We start from the raw sequence: 16,173 nt of genomic DNA, 5'->3' as shown, positions 1-16,173 counted from the left end.
TAGCTTGGAAAAGATGTTTATTTGCTTTAATCAGTGCAGCTGCACGACATAACAAAACATCAACAGAAAGGGACAAACATGGAGTAGCACTGCATCACACACGTCAAGGTCAGTTAAGGCGCAACACCTCAGCAGCAAACCAAAGTACGTTCAGAGCCAGGAGGGTTTCGTCTGAGCATTTGCGCAGTCCGACGTGAGCTTTTGTACATGCTCATGTTGGTTTCTGACGAGCAGAACGTGAAGGTTTTCAACAGAAATCAAGTCCCTGTGGTCTTTTGTGTGGTCAGTTCTTATGATACGCTGCCCCCTGCTGGTCAGAAGGCAGTTGTACAGCACCTGGTTCAGGATTACATTTTAAAATTTGTACATTTTATACAAGTACCATGTGCGGTATTTTGTCTCAACACTATATTATGTTTACTCCAGATTTGTTTCAGTTTGATTCAGCCACAGCCAGGTGGAAATCTGTTCGGGTTTTAGGAATCAATTCAGCACAGTATTCTAAAAAAAAAACTAAAACTTTTTAAATTGGATTGGCTTATAGCTCTGAGGTAACATACAATATTATAATAATATAATGTAATATAATATTACATTTGTCATCCACTGAACTTGTGGTTTTGTCTGAATGTTGGAGTTTGCATTTATCCAATGCTGGAAAAAAAAAAAAAAAATCAAAAAAAAAAATCAGAACATTAAATTAACAACTTGAAGAAAATTTAGAAACTACTTGATGTATTTATGAATCAACGTGTGTGTGTGTGAGAGAGAGAGAGAGAGAGAGAGAGAAAGCGAGAGAACAAATATCCATAATAAAACTTTCCAGTCAGTTCAGCAGATATGAACACACAACCACTGCGTACAAGTCTGGCGTGGAGATACAATCATACACAATCTGTTTTGTGTATGTGTGTGTGTGTGTGTGTGTGTGTGTGTGTAGTGTTTAGGAGTCGTCTCCATTGGCGCTGTCGCCGTCATCCTCTCCTTCCTCCTGCTCACCGTCCTCCTCCTCTTCCTCCTCCTCCTCATCCTCCTCTCTGCCTCTGCTTTTCATCTGCACAGGAGGAAGAGTGCAAATAAGCTCATCACATGCGGGACATCTGGATATGTTTCTGGCTCTTTAACACATACATCAACTTTTAATACATAATGTCACAACAGAAGAAGATATTTTAGGCTCTGGGCAATCAGGTAAAGTCATCAGCGGATGACGTCTTAGAATCAGAAACAATCAGAATTGTCTTTATTGCCATGTAAGTGAAGAGGTTTCACATTACTAGGAATTTGTCTTGGTGATTGGTGCATACATAGAACGTAAGAACGAGTAACATATAATAATAGAATAAGGTAAAACAAAATAAAATAAGATAAGTAAAATAAATATGGTTCTGGAGGTAGTCCAAAGTGAGGTAGTACGGAGTGAATGTAGTGAGAGTAGGTGAGGTAAACAGTGCAAATGGTCGGCAGGTGGATCATGACCACCTGCGCTCGTCCTCTCCTCATCCTCGCCCCTCACCTCGTCTTCGTCCTCCAGCAGATCTCCCTCCTCCTCCGAGTCGTTCAGCTCCTGGCTCTCTCTGTCCCGTTTCAGGCCGTCGTCCTTCTTGCTGGAGGTGGAGGAGTTGAGGGAGGAGACCTCACCTGGTTCTGTTTTGGAGCTTTTCATCTCTGGGGAAGAGCGAAAAAAATGTGACGCAGTGTGCTAGTCAGGTTGACAGACCTGGAGATCTTAAATGATGGCCGGGACTTGTTGGATCACTTTAAAATGTAAAATTATGGTACATTTTATATAGCTGAAATCTAAATATGCTCACCCTGGTGCAGAATGAGTCAGAGGGAATATGTTGAGACTTATGAAAAGGAAAAAATAACTCAAAGAAATGCAAGTTATAAACTTAGTGTTTTCAGTGATGGATTTTGCTTCTTTTGTGTTACTCAAATATGTCCTGGTCACAAAATAAGGCAGTGAAAGCCCAGCAGGAAAACTTGCTCCACTACTGCATCAAGGCCTACCTGACTTCTTGCTGTGGTCCTTTTCCATGCGCTCGAGGCTCTCGAGCAGGTAGTCCACCTTGTGTTTGATTTGCGTGAGCTCCCTCTTGATGGTCTGCAGGTCATCTGCCTTCACTGTGGGAGGGGAGAAGCAGCTGAAAAGTCATGAGGAACTTTAACGCGGGTGCGATGAACCTGGGCCACAGCCCAGGACCCGGGACACAACTGTGGTACCTACTCGTACGGGACGTCCTCTGGCTGCTCTTGGAGGAGGAGAAGCTGGTTTTGTTTCGCCTGCTCCCTCCTCCGCTGAGGCTGACCCTCGGACGTTTCGAGGGAATGACGGCTCGGGACAGAGGAGGAGGGGGGGGAGGCACCCGCGACTGGTAGGAGTACATCCTGAGGTACGGAAAAAGAAATCCAGAAATATCAAGGTGCAACGACAAGCACCGAGTGGTACACTTCCATCACTGTCAAAATCTGACATTCACGAATGTTTAGCTTGTTTTAATTTCCCAGTTATGGGACTAATAAAGGATTATCTTATCTTATTATTAATAAAGCAATGATAGTAACTCGGCACTTCTTCTGACGTCTGATTTACTGCGTAGTTACTGCATTCTGTCTCTGTATTACAGCCCAGGCTGCACTCTCAGCCACAGAAAGACGAGACAGCTAAGGTTTTCGTTATTGTGCAGGTATGGCAATGAGCCCTGAAGTGACCAAAAAATGCAGCATTAATATCTTTCTGTATGCTTCACAGTTTACTGTCCAAAAGGATCTTTTCCTTAAATTCAGTGCTTCTGTATACTGCACTTTGCCTCTGCAGAGCAGAACAGATACAGAGATGAAAACTATGAGCAATTCTTCTTCACAATGCAAAGAACAGACGGCTTACCTGTCATAGTAATCTCTTTGAAAGTCATAGTCCAAATCAATAGAGGAACTGTGGAGAGAGCAGCGAATGGGTGAGGGGATTAACTCCTTTTAACACGACGTAATACTTTCTGACTTTCCAAACTTCAATACTCAATTACTGACATCGCTGTCTTATTTGTGAGCATAATTAGTGCCTACTCACCTGTACATGTCTCCCGCTGAACGCTTCACTGTCTTTGATCTGTGAGGTTTCGGTTCGCCTGCCAGGTTGATGTCTTTGAGGAAGAGGAAAGAGTTACGGTTGCCAGGAGCAGGAGAATACGCCAGAACACGTTATGGACAGAAAGTGTGAAATCTAAATTAACACATTTTGTCACTCCTTCCCCTACGCCTGATGGTTTGTTATTTTGGAGGATGAACGCGGGTTTTACGCCCACCAGGTGGCATTTGCAAATAATTACTCACATTTATTTTAACCTGCGTGGAGCACCAGACAGGTCAGCGCATTTAGATCATAAACAGCTGTTTCTCTGACTTTACTTTAACAACAGATGTGTTATATATTTAAATGTCACTTGCACAAAATAATCCTTTTAAATTCCTTCTTTGAGTCTTTGTTTTTAAATTGCTGGTTTTAAGCACTAGAGGGCAGCTGCGGGACAGAAAGGGGGTTTGAATTTGATGGTTCAGACTTTAAATTGTGAAGGATGTGACTGTGTGAGCGGATTAAGGTTTTATCTGCTTGTGTTTCCTCGTCCTTTGCCCGGTGCATGCTGGGATGCCCCTGTTCATCTCACCTAGCACCTGTCCCACGATCATGCGGCCGTCCTCCCCGGCCACGGCGGCCCGGGCGTTCCTCTCATTGGAGTATTGGACGAAGGCGTAGCCCTTGTGCACGGAGCAGCCAACGATCTTGCCGTACTTGGAGAAGATGGCCTCCACGTCGGCCTTGGTGACCAACAGGGTGTTGAGGTTGCCGATGAAGACGCGGGAGTTGAGGGAGCGAGGGTCAGTCTTGTTGGTCACGTTGCTGCTGGCCATCAGGCTGGAGGAGGAGGATGACGACCAACTAGACAGGAGGAGGGAGGTGGGAGATGGAGGATGGGCAGGGAAAGGGGGAAGAAAAAGAGAACTGAGAACAGGGACGATGTTGACAGGACAGTGCTGTTCATGGAGACAGGAAGAGGCAGAAGAAAGGATGTTTTTGTTTTCCCTGCACAGTAATTTGCAGATTAGCTCTGCACCAACATCAGTGTTAAGTTTTGACTTTGTGAGTGTTCAAGCTCCTTGGTAGCAGGGCTTCAAACACACTGCCTGAGCTATTCAGTTTAACTGAAGGTCTGCAGAGGGCTGCAACTGTTGGTCACAATTTGATTCACTAGTACATGTCAGAAAATCCAAATTTTGCAAAACCAAAGTCAACACCCTCACATTTTTACACTCAACAGGCCAAAACAAAAACATAATAAATTTAACGTCATGTAAAATACTAGAAAAGCAGCAACTCCTCCACATCTTAGAGGCTGGAACCAGACATTTCTGCCTGTGAGTCACAAACCACATATGCAGATATCAGACAGCAGAACAGACATGTTCGTGTGATGGGCTCACGAAGCAGCCAGCACTCACTCCATTGTGTCTGTACTCGGGTCGGTGGAGGCCTGCCTGCCTGTGTGAGTCTGCTGGAGAGAAGAGGGTCGTCGAGGAACTATGAGACGGAGTCAACCACTGTGGGGAGACATCTACTACACTCACCCCTTTTTGGGGGATTAAAACAAAAAGAGAGAGAAGGAGGTGGTGGGTAAAATGTTTAAAAATTGGAGGCCGCCGTTTAAAAACAAAAACAAAAAAAAAACCTGTGGGATAAATGGTTGTTTGTTATGACAAAACAAGATACTGCATTAGTGAGGAAGCTTTTAATGAGACGTTTTTACTTCCTGAATTAGTGCTGCTGAAACCGATAATGAAAATGATAATGTCTATGCCCCTAAAGAGAGTAAAGAAGACCCGATCCCTGCAGTAAAGGTTCAGTGTGATGTCACTTTCAGCCTCAGTGATGACGTTCTCTACTTTTACTGCTGTTCCCCTTGGGTTTGCTTCAGCCAGCGCTTAGGAGGGATCAGGGCTGTGTGGTGTCAAAAGTCATCATGATGCTTGAGACTTCTCTCTGCTGCTCCACGTAAATCTACAGCGTTTGCAAACGACCTGCCGGCAAAGGAGGCAACGACTGGAGTAAATCACAGCCGCAAAGGCAGCGACACAAGGAAGTCACATTAGTTTGCGCGTCAGCTTTAATACGAGTACAAAGAGGCATCACTGACTGCTGCTGCATTAGTTGCAAACACTGCAGAGTTACGTAACATTGCGGGGGGGGCATAAGCCAGACACAGGGCTCTATTCACTACAGCCCTCACAGGAACTAATCGATATTTATTACATTAAAGTACTGACTGTAGCATGAGAAGTGACCATCATGCAGTCTCAGAGATTTACAAACACGTGCTCCAGGCTCTTAATGTAAGGAGTTTCTGTTATTCTGTCCACACCCTGTATATGAATAAAGTCTTTGTGAGGTTTTCTCTCTTTCAGCATCAGGACAAGCCTTCACCATGACTAAACACCAGCTGTAACTGGCCTTTGGTGTCCCTGCCTTTTTTTTTTCTTTGCTCATTTCCTCTCAATCCCTTGGGCTGTTTGTCTTATTATCAACAACTTCAGAGACTGCAAAACCACGTCTCACCTGCCAAAACACAACGGCGCTGCCAGCTGGGCTGAAGTGTAACCCAGCGGCAGTCTTCCCGGCTCTGCCCGGCAGCTACTAGCAGGGGATTACATGGTTTGCAGCAGGCTTGTCTGGCCAAAGCTTAATGGCTCTGCTCTCCTCTACATGATTTGGCTGGGCCGGCTGTATCGCCTGGCAGGCTGACAGGGTGGAGGGGCGGGGGGTGGCTATCACGGGCCGCTTAGCGAGCGTTCCTGATTCTTTATGGCGTGTGGGGGTTCAAGTGGGAATGTCCAGGGTTTATATACAAGCACTCAATGTGTTTTGCATGACTGAGGCTGAGCACAACCAATCAGGTTGTGTTGTTGGACATTAAGAGAGAAACATTTAATGGAGAATCTGTTGATATTCGTGCTGTGGGTGGACAAAATGAAGGGAAAAACCTTACATGAAACAGCCTGGTCAACAGTGATGAGCCACATGTAAACACTGGTGGGCCTGTACACCTTCTTTGGGACTTTTATCCATGCAGGTGCAATATGATTTGGCAGTAACAAAAACAAGCCACTTGGCAGTTCACCATGTTTATTACCAAGTGTTTGGTAAGGAACTTCCTAGAAGTGAAACAAGGCCCAATTCACCAGTTTGAACAAAAGCTTGATTATCTCAATAAAGTGAACAATATAAGCTTTGTGGTGTTTAGCACAGGGCATTTACATGGCAATACAGGGGCCCAAAGGTGGCCTCTCCCACTTTAAACTAACAGCATAGTGGTGTTACTGGACATCTTCAGTTTTCATCCTGATCAGTAATATGAGTGAGTGCTGCTTTAATGTTTGTGCTTTAACTGTGAAAGAAACTGCGACCGCAGTTCTCGGGACTCTCGGTGCTTGAAGACAGATGAGACAAGATGATGGACAGAGCAGCTTTGTACAAGCTGGATGTCCTTTGTGTGGGTGGGCACCTTACAGATTTAGGGAGCAAAGATGAAGGGAAACAGGAGTCTTAACCCTTAAGGTTCGATGAGGCTGAGTGGAAGCGATGGCGGTCGTCTGTGGGTTTGGATTTGACAAAAGTGTACACAAACGGTGATTGCTTTTAATCAAATAGGTTCAGTATTAACCATAAGTGAAAGGGTTAGTGGGTCACAGTATTCAGTAGGCATGCTTTAAAGGGCAATAACAAGAGCAGGTATCTTAGGGTTCCTGTGGACCAGATTTGACTCCATCAAATGACATGCACACTCATAAAGAAAGGAAAAAAAACACCACATTACAAAGCAAAGGCAGCAAAAGTCAAGACTTGTTTTGCCTTTGTGAGTGTCAGTCCGTAATCCAAGTGCTGGATGCAGGAGGGAGTGTTATTCAGCAATCAGCTACACACTGGGTGTTTCATAATCAACACTACACATTAAGCAATTGATTATCAAAACCTGGGAAGACGGTGGGAAAGCCCATGTAAGAGGCAGCTAGTGTCAAAGAGTTCATTTTCTACTTAGGACAGCACAAAACGCTACATGCTAGTTGCTCTACAGGAAATCCAAAAAGGGAGGGGGGGGGGCAAGCTAAATCACAAAGGGGTGAAAACAAAAGTGGAACATTTTAAAAAAAACTGATGCAAAAGTTGGAGATGAAAAATAAACCAAAAAAAAAGAAAGAAAAAAAAAAGCTGAGACCAACTTACGATTTGCCGCTGCTCAAAAAAGTGGCTTCAAAAACTAAACAGGGGAAAACAAAAATGGACATTAGAAAAGCTTCTGAAGATGGACTACAAACACGACCACAAGCAGGGAGGACAAAGCAGACAAATTAAATGCTAACGTCGCCAGAACACGTCCAGGAATTTGTTCAAACCGTGCTGCTAAAGCTAAAACACATTAACCCAAACTGTCACACTGCGCTGAGGCCTCATTTACTCATTTCAAAAACCACATCTGACAGCTAAACCGTCAGTCATGTCATTAGGGACCTCGGGAGAAAGTCTAAAATGTTCAGCACTGTAGTGATGTGTGTGTCAGGGAATGTGTGCATTTTATTTAAAAGCGGTTATGAGGTCAGAAATCCAGAACCAATAAACACAAGCAGCCAGAGACTTTGCAGGCAGGCTACAAAACGGTGACCCTTTGAGAAGCAAATGATTGTTTAATGAATAATTAATGAGTGTTCATCGTCATACTTTATCAGCATCGTCTGCTGCTGGTTTCCCTCCAGTTCTACGGCCAGTCAAGATGGCGGCCATTCGATTTTTACTTTCAAAACTTAAAACCATTAATGATTCAGTACAGGAGGGGACATCTGTCTCAGGGGTGTTGAAAGGACTTCAGCTGGTCAGGGGGGAGAAAAAAAGCAAAAACAAAACATGTTTACAAACTATTCAAATACTGTTTGTAAAACTCAATCCTGCTTATTTGTGCTCAAACTTCCACAGAAAGCCAAACAACCAGTGTGAACAGAAACTATCCAGTCGGGGGGGGAGTAAAGGTCTGGCTGCAGAACAGGAGCCCAGGGTGACTTCTGCTCAAGGACACGTCCAGAGGACACACTTGGGGCCAAGGCTGGAGGGGCAACAGTTTTACATTTTAGATGGGGGGAGGTTTCACATCAACTGCAAGTTTATCCTGTAAACCTTTGCTGTAAACTTGAGGGTTTATTTTTTCCTCACAGATGTGTGAGCTGATGAGTCTAAGCTATGGAGAATAAGAAAGGAACAGAGCAATTAGGAAGCGCAGGGCTGTTTGCAGCTCGCTGCAGACACCCTGTAGGCCTCTAAGCTCTGCTCTAAGCGGCTCTCAGCTCAGAATAAACTGCTTCTGAAGTGAACGGCTCTCTGAGTCTGCGAACAAACTCAAATGATAATATCAAAATTAGCAAATGCACAAAATATGTCACACTGATGCTACAGAAATCCCAGATCCGTGACTGCACAGCACATCAAAACACTGTTGTGTTAATGCTCCTTAAAAAAAATAAATAAATAAAACGCACCCATTTGCAATTTGAGGGGGAGGACAAAAAAAAAACAAAAACAAAAACATCTTGCCTGAAAAATTACATCATTCCTGAGAAGACTTGCTGCACAAAACATACTGTCTGAGCACTGCCAAAATCACAAAGAAAACAGGAAAAACACGTCTCATGAGTCACTGTCAACGACTGCAAATCAAGTTACGGGTGGGGGCAAAACACAGGACGAGAATAAAAAACCTTTTAAAAACATATTTCCAGAAAAAGGGAGACCCGTGCTGAACACTGTCCAGAAAAGACAGGAACAATCTTGCATCTCTCTCTCCTCGAAAACACGACCACAATCAGATTAAACAACAAGAGCACACAGCAGCCCTGAAAAATGGATGTTGTCAAATGTCTCATTCGAAAAATAAAAGCAAAAATCTCGTGGTGGAAGCTACTTAAAACTAGTTTCTGCGCAGCTCACACTGCCATCACAAAATGTACGCCACTAAAGCCAACACAGTCTCAGGAACACCAGCCAGGAAAAATGCATTAAAAATAAAAACAAAAAGTCCAAAAGACGGTTAAAAGTCAGGAAAAAAATAAAAAATAAAAAAAACAGGGAAAAATCTCTCGGTTAAAAATACTCACCAGGAGCTTAATACTAAAAATGAGTAAAAGTCAACGCTGTTTTTACTTGAGTAGGTAAAGATCCGCTTACGGCTCTGCAGGGCTGTTTGTATCACCTTGAAACCAGTGGACACGAAATGGCGTCGACTCGTACGCTCAGCTGAAAAGCCACGCCCACAGCCGCATCCTAGCTTCTGATTGGATATTCAATCAGTCCTCTGTGAATGTACTCGTCAGGGATTGGCGGATTCGCTTGTCAGTCTGGCTCGGGACTGACGACGTTTACTGTACACGACGTACGCAGCGCTGGATTGATTTGAATATTAGCCAGCAGCAGATTGTGTTTTTATCTTGTTTTGAGGCTTTATTCTTGTAAAATGCCGCCTAAATCTAAATTAACATTAGATATAAATATAAACATTAACAGCCCTATAAAGATAAACATTAACAGGGCTGTTAATGTTTATATTTATTTTTACATTTACAAGAACAGGGGACCCCTGTTAATGTTTATATTTATATTTAATGTTCATTTAGATATTACACATTTTATTGTTATTTTATTTTGTTCATTTTGTCATGTTTCCCCTGAGCACACATACACACTGACACATATATGTTGCATAGATTTAAATCAAAGATTTTAATGCATTTTGACTTTGAAACGCAGACATGATTAAAACTTGGATGGTATATGTGAAACCTCATGCACTTGTCCATTTTGCAGAAAAAAAAGTGACTTTTGACAACAGTGACATAAATAACAATCACAATCAGTTCTGTTCCAATACACCAGTGACTGAATGGCTTTTGCAAGCACATCAGCGGCGTCACCACGTCAGTTTCCGTGACAAAGGACCTGAGAAGTAAACAAATATGGGTTCATTATAACATATTTATGGGACAAAGAGAACGAGACGAAGTTAAGAGAAGCGGGTTGAGTTTTGTTTCAGACGTGCGTATCACATGAACAACCTTGGATGTTAGTCAGCCTCCTGCGGTTTCGAGGCAGAGTGGCGTCAAGTCTTGGGGTGGACTCGGGTGTCCTCAGCACCTCCTCCAGCCTACGCTGCTCCTCGTCTTCCTGGTGGATCAGCAGATAGTAAATTAACAAGTCCAGTCCATCATTATGTCCAGAATGACACTGCACTTAAAGAGCATCTGAAATAAAGACCTGTGTTGGAGTTTGCTGATGTTTCCTCCTGCCTGCGGGAGTGTTGGGCCCCGGGCTCTCTGCTCCACCTTTCTGTCGTTCCCTCTCCCTCTGCAGGAGGATGGCCTGCCGTGTGGTCCTGTACTCCAAAGAGAAGTTACTGACAGTTCTGCAGAAGTCTTCTGGTTTGGTGTCTCTCACCATTGCTTTGGAGTAGCCGAGGAATAAGAGGAAGGAGTGGAATCTGGAGAAATAAAAATGAAGAGGAAAACAGTAAGATTTACTTCAGAACAAAAACGTTCAGTCTTAGCCTCAAACACGGAAGCTACTGGACTCGATGTATGACTTGTCATTAAATAAACCACGCTGTCGCCGACACCTGTTGATAACCCGACGATGGACGGCCTTCAGGACCTTCAGCCTCTCCTCGCACTCTTTCAAAATCTTCGGCAACCTGTGACGCAGGGCGCCCCCTGGAGTCAAGACCTCGTCCTCTCGTCGTCCTCCTCCTCTCCTCTTCTCCGCATGTCCTCCTTTCTTCTTGTCCTCTGCCTTGTCCAGAATCTTTAGCTGCTCCCATGATGCTTTGCACAGGGCCTGTAGCTGGGTGAAGTTGGACTGGACTAGGGAGTAGTCACACTGTGAAGACGAGAAGAAAAAGGGAGATTTTTTTGCACTTTGAGGTGAACTGTAACCGTTGTTTTCCTTTTGATTTGTTTTGGACTCCCTTCACACCTAATCCTGAACATGGAACCATTTGTGGTCAGGCTTTTTGTTTTATCCAGATAATCCTCCATCAGCACAGCATACACACACATACACACACACACACACATACACACACACACAAACACAGGCCCAACTACGCACCTTGCCAGCTTTAGTAACAGCGGTGATGTCTGAGTAGAGGTCGGACGATTGTGGGTACAGCTGCATCAGCAGCACGCAGACGTGATGCAGCAGGGGCTGACGAGTGTGCGTATCCCTCACCTGGGACAGCTTCCCCAGGTAACTCAGCTCAAAACCGCGTGCCTTGGAATATTCATACGTAGTGTGAGACTCAGTAACACTCAAACGTGCTTGGTGATGGACAGTAAAAGACTCAAGGCACTCACCTTACATCCATTGAGAAAATTACCGATTGCTAACACTGTTGCTAAAATACACCTGAAGGTCTGGCTGGCTGACAGCTGTTCCATGGCCAACTTCAGATGGAAGAGAGGCTCAGCAATTTCCTGATAAGAGGAGGGACAAGTTTGTGAGTCATCAAATCCATGTTTTATTTTTGGCTAGGTGACAGGAAGTCATCGCAGTGGCGTTTTGGTAGATTACTTGTTAATCAACTGCCTAGATTTTGTTTTATTTTAAAATTCAAATTCAGACTGAATCACTTTTGCATATCTTACAGGGCAGTAAAATAGATATTTGTCTTTATGCTGTTAATTACTGTCCACCTCACTCCATGGCACGTTTGCTCCACTCTCACTTACCCTTTCTAAGGAGTCGTAGTCCAGAGCGAAGGCCCACAGCTGAAGCCTGGAGTTCAGATGTGGAATTTCCCCCAAAGTGAGGAGGCAGAGCTCAGCTGGCGCCAGAGAGGAGTGGGGGTTCTGGGCCTTGGCCTCCTTGATCAGACAAAGTTCCTCCTCTGTTGGGATTAGAGCTTGAAGCCGCTGTTTTAGAAGGAAACGTAGGAAGAGATGATTTCATACTGCAGGATGGGACTTTCTGCTGCGTCTGTCCTTGTCTACACTGTGCCCAGGTTCCATTTTGCCATAATGAAAATATAGCAGGGCAATAAATGACCTATTCTACACAAGCAAACTTTAGAGGTTAGGCAAATGCTGGAGCTCAAATTCTGTAGGACACGACCTGTCCTGTACCTGAACGTCCTCTCCGTCCAGCACACTGCTGTCCATGCTGTAGATAGCAGGGGGGAGGAGGCGGGGAGGGGGCAGCTTGCTCAGGGCTATGGTTATGATGTTACTCCGCTTCATCCCCAGTACTGAGACTGATGGCTGCTTCTGTGTTGGGATACAAAGAAGGACATGAAGATAGAATACCTCAGTGTTTTTAGTGCATTTTAGGGTTGCATTTAGCTTACTGTAGTTAAAAGTCGGCTTTCTGTAAGTGTAATTACGTATGTAAAGACTTTTAATGGAACACATTTTCGTGTTTTTTCTTCCCTGTCCTGCAATGACATGTTTGTGGCATAGTGTCCTTGAATAATGTGATACTCTCATGGCATATCACACTGCCTTGTGACAAAATATTTAGATGTCCCCATGTTTAAATGCTTAAAATTGTCAGAGTCAGCTTTTCTTTCTTGAAGCATACATCTTTACTCATGTCCCCATCTTCACAACTGCTAACGCAACTCGTCACTTGAGGTGAGAAGGAGTCAGCTTGATGCCTTTAGTCCACTCTAAATGTAGACAGCATCCTCTGTTGGAATCAAGTTAAATAGCAACACAGATTCATTGCAGGCATTCACCTCATTAACATAAAGCTTCCTAAGCAAGGAGAGCAGAGGACTTCCTGAGGGAGGACTCGAGCTAATGAACATGTTGCTTACAGCTGCTTCAGAAATCGGTATTTTCCATAAGAAAAGAACAAAACATTTTTGTTAGCACAATCTTACTCCACTTCTGAGGCATCATTCTGGCTCATGGGTCTTACCTGCTTCCCAGAAACCACATTAAAACTGGTGCTATTCCCTTTAGTCTCAAACAGGTACTCCAGTCGGTTTGTATCCAAATGGACTGGCTCAAGTCTGGCCCAAATAGTCTGATTCCCAAAGCGGGTCGTCCTGGGAAGAGGGGCCAAGCTCTGCAGTTCCCTCCAGTGGAGCTTCAAGGTGCGACATTTGATCGTCGTACCTTCTTTGGAGGCTGAGGGCAAAGGTGGTGCAAGCGGAGGAGGAGGAGGAGGAGGTGGTGGAGGAGGAGGGGGTGCTGCAGGGTCTCTGAAACATGCTGATGATTCAATGGTCGAATTGGTTCCCTCGTCTTCTGTGCTGTCTTCTTCATCCCAAAGGTCTGAGAAATCCAAGGTGTTGAGGCAAAGATGTGCAGCTGGTTTTAGGAATGAACTCCAGGATTGGTCGAAATCCCAGGTCAGGGGGTTATCCTTGGTTTGGTCCGACTCCTTCATTGGTCTTTCAAAACTTCTCTTTCACTCCAAAAAAGTTCTGTTGATGATCAATAGGATTACCTTGACAAACCGGGTTAGAATTTCTTTTTTGTGCTTGAGAAAAAGTGACGCCAAAAAGCACACTCCTCATATTAGAAATGAAATAAAAAACAAGGCCTGTCCAGGTCCGTTCAGCTGCATATTTGGCTTTGTCCTTACATCCCACGCAGCGGCTAAACTTGTTCCCTTGCTTCTCTCTTCTTCTGTGCAGTCAACAAACCTCTCAGACACTGTGGATATGCATCTGAACGTCTGTGGATGCTCAGCCTCACTTGTCGACCACAGGCGCACATAACTCACACGACCAAATCGCAATCCTTGAACCACCTGTGGGTGTACTCACAGCGCTGTACCCTGCAATTGCCTTGGGTTCAGCGTTAGTCCTGCAGATCTAAAAACGATGCTCTGAGTCTGACGTTCCACTGTTTTCCTGTGTGTGTGTGTGTGTGTGTGGGTGTGTGTGCCAGGAACCTGTGTCCTCAGTCAAGGTGGAGGAATTCATAGGAGTTTTTACATGTCGTGTTTGGTCCAGCATCCAATTCTGATGAGAAAATCCAAGGAATGCCTCTCTGCAGCGTGTCCAGAATATCTAAATGATGTGCTTCGGCTGCTCTCCCATGACTTTCATCTCTCTCTCTCTCTCTGTTTCTGTTTCAGTAAGTGACGATTGGTCAGTGAGGGTTTTAGAGAGAGAAGGGGGGGGAGTTGCATTGGTCCGTTGGTGCATGAGTCCTGTTTTATTTGAGTTGCACCCTTTCCCTTAATTTCCTTATCGAGCCTGCATCTCCTGTTTGTATTGCTACATCTGTATACACAGTCCTCTCTATCTGCCACTGAAGATCTGTTACTTCCCTCTCCATCTGCCTCTCCTTCTCCCCCGTGAGCTTAAAAGAGAGCACTATTGACCTGCATCCCTTTCATTATTCCATGCAACTTTGTGGATGACTCATCCGCCTAATGAACAGCATGGGCCACATCTTAAAAAGGAAGAAATATTCCCTAATAAAACACTGGGGTGCAGTTCAGCAGTTGCAAAAAAAAGGCCATATTATATGCAACTGAATGAGACAATTATAAGCAAAAACATTGAGAAAGCGTGTGCTGAATGACCACAAAACATCCAGCATGCACTTCTGTTTGGAGGGGTCATTTGCATGGTCGACATGCCGCCATAATCAGTATCCCTCCCTCCCCCTAATTACACTTTATCTCGTTCAGTGGGGCTCATGGGACATTTAGGCCAAAATGAGCTCTATTTGGAGGCTAAAGCGCTTTTGAACATTTATTTATCAACTGGGTTTTCAGGCCTGCTGCAAAAGAGGATTTAGAAAGCTCTTTTTCGGCACACCTGGGAGCAGTCATGCGACCACATATTTCTTTGACCAAATTCATACAACTGTGACAACAGGTGTTATTTGGACTTTTAAACATCTACCAACTAATGATGATCTACAAATGCTCAAATACATGAAATGAAAGCGTGAACGGATGTCCTAGCTGTTCAGTATTTTGGTGATGATGTGGCACAGACAGATTCCCCACGGGAAAAGCCCTTTCCAGGTTATTTCCTTTGATGATCTTTGTGTATGTCTGTGTGCTAGTGGCTGTGCATGCATCTCTTTTCATCTGCTTCTCTGTCTCATCGTAACCACTCAGTGCAGTTCAGCTCTCTTAGGGCCTTACAGTGTGAGATAAAGATCAGGGCAAAAATGAAAACGAAACATAATGCTTTGAGAATATTAATGGTTTTTAAGACGTGAGCTTGGATTTTGTCATGTAAAGGTCTACCGTTGATAAGGATGATGACTTGATGTTATTAGCATGCCACACTTCTGCCAGTGAGCCAACGAGTCCTCACATGTTTTTTTGCAAAAGATGAGCGAGGTTGTGCTATGAGCAAGATCATGCATTCATTTTAAACCACTCGATGCACACCTTTTTCTCCATGCAAGTAAACGTCTCATTTTCTTGGAAGACAATTACATACCGGTGTACCACACTGCTATGTACCACACATTCATTGCAACAATGCAGTGGTGGCTGTGATTGTTGAAGACGTGTAAGTAGGCTCCCTCCTTTGGACGTGATGATTGGTGGGTTCACGAAACCACTTTCAGATCAGAATCCAGGGACTAGAATCCAGCCAGAGGTAGAAGAAGACCAAAAACAAAACAAGCTTTTCTGAAAGTAGATAATGCAAAGCTGAATTATCAACTGTGATTGAAATTTTATCAATATGCACCACTAAATTACAGTTTGAACTCACATGATAACGTCCTAAATGTCAGTCCTTGTTTACTTCTTGATCTTGAGGTCATGCTCTGAGGTTGGTCCAATTTTTAATTTTAAATTTTAATATCAAAGAAACACATACATGTATTATAGGCCTGTTTGTAATATACCGTACTTATGTATATGATGTAGTAGTAATTGATAGTAACAGCAATTAAATAATCAATTTATTGTTAGTTAATACGCCAGAGAATACAAGGTGGTGCCAGTATCTGAGTATATGCTTGCCTGCGTGCATATATAGGTACTATATATATATAGGTAGTATATTCAAGGACGTATTCCTGTTGTTGTCCTTTTATTGTGAAAGTCTCGAACGGAAGTTCCTCCTTCCGCTTTCCGCGCTCCTGCGTTGTTTTGGGAAC

The 16,173-nt window shown here is 44.0% G+C and overlaps 2 protein-coding genes across 12 annotated transcripts; both read right to left on the bottom strand.

The window, feature by feature from the left end:
* On the bottom strand, nt 1–9,325 carry LOC124054850 (heterogeneous nuclear ribonucleoprotein C). Of its 10 annotated transcripts, XM_046381273.1 has the most exons (11): nt 9,193–9,324; nt 8,034–8,147; nt 7,769–7,916; nt 4,501–4,553; nt 3,669–3,940; nt 3,074–3,146; nt 2,891–2,938; nt 2,231–2,391; nt 2,014–2,127; nt 1,517–1,668; nt 1–1,054 (listed from the first exon to the last, which is right to left on the bottom strand). In XM_046381273.1, the coding sequence occupies exons 3-11, from the start codon at nt 7,859–7,861 to the stop codon at nt 944–946; spliced, it is 1,077 nt and encodes a 358-aa protein (XP_046237229.1). In that variant the 5' UTR covers nt 7,862–7,916; nt 8,034–8,147; nt 9,193–9,324; the 3' UTR covers nt 1–943. The 10 variants fall into 10 exon arrangements, with proteins under 10 accessions (XP_046237229.1, XP_046237228.1, XP_046237232.1 ...); XM_046381272.1 differs by lacking the exon at nt 8,034–8,147; XM_046381276.1 differs by lacking the exons at nt 7,769–7,916; nt 8,034–8,147 and adding an exon at nt 7,277–7,310 and having other exon boundaries at nt 4,501–4,628; nt 9,193–9,298.
* Nucleotides 9,326–9,796: 471 nt separating this feature from the next.
* On the bottom strand, nt 9,797–16,140 carry si:ch211-63p21.2 (FH1/FH2 domain-containing protein 1). 2 transcript variants are annotated; one of them, XM_046381261.1, is made up of 9 exons: nt 15,504–16,140; nt 12,208–12,348; nt 11,815–11,997; nt 11,440–11,559; nt 11,195–11,356; nt 10,704–10,963; nt 10,346–10,568; nt 10,147–10,255; nt 9,797–10,030 (listed from the first exon to the last, which is right to left on the bottom strand). In XM_046381261.1, exons 2-9 carry the CDS (start codon nt 12,319–12,321, stop codon nt 10,002–10,004), a joined length of 1,200 nt encoding a protein of 399 aa, XP_046237217.1. In that variant the 5' UTR covers nt 12,322–12,348; nt 15,504–16,140; the 3' UTR covers nt 9,797–10,001. The 2 variants fall into 2 exon arrangements, with proteins under 2 accessions (XP_046237217.1, XP_046237216.1); XM_046381260.1 differs by lacking the exon at nt 15,504–16,140 and adding an exon at nt 13,004–14,409.
* Between the last annotated feature and the right edge of the window lie 33 nt (nt 16,141–16,173).

The sequence above is a fragment of the Scatophagus argus genome, chromosome 23, assembly GCF_020382885.2.
Source record: "Scatophagus argus isolate fScaArg1 chromosome 23, fScaArg1.pri, whole genome shotgun sequence".
Classification (NCBI taxonomy): Eukaryota; Metazoa; Chordata; class Actinopteri; family Scatophagidae; genus Scatophagus; species Scatophagus argus.
This window is presented reverse-complemented; position numbering and strand designations above follow the sequence as displayed.

Coding starts and splice junctions, on each gene's coding strand:
- LOC124054850 (XM_046381273.1), bottom strand. CDS start 7,861: ATGGTTTTAAGTTTTGAAAGTAAAAATCGAATGGCCGCCATCTTGACT. Junction 4,554..7,768: donor CAGCAGACGATGCTGATAAA/GTATGACGATGA, acceptor TCTTCTCTCCAG/CAGACTCACACAGGCAGGCA. Junction 2,128..2,230: donor CCAGAGGACGTCCCGTACGA/GTAGGTACCACA, acceptor CCCCTCCCACAG/TGAAGGCAGATGACCTGCAG.
- si:ch211-63p21.2 (XM_046381260.1), bottom strand. CDS start 13,477: ATGAAGGAGTCGGACCAAACCAAGGATAACCCCCTGACCTGGGATTTC. Junction 11,998..12,207: donor TGGACGGAGAGGACGTTCAG/GTACAGGACAGG, acceptor CTTCTAAAACAG/CGGCTTCAAGCTCTAATCCC. Junction 10,964..11,194: donor CTGTTACTAAAGCTGGCAAG/GTGCGTAGTTGG, acceptor TCGTCTTCACAG/TGTGACTACTCCCTAGTCCA.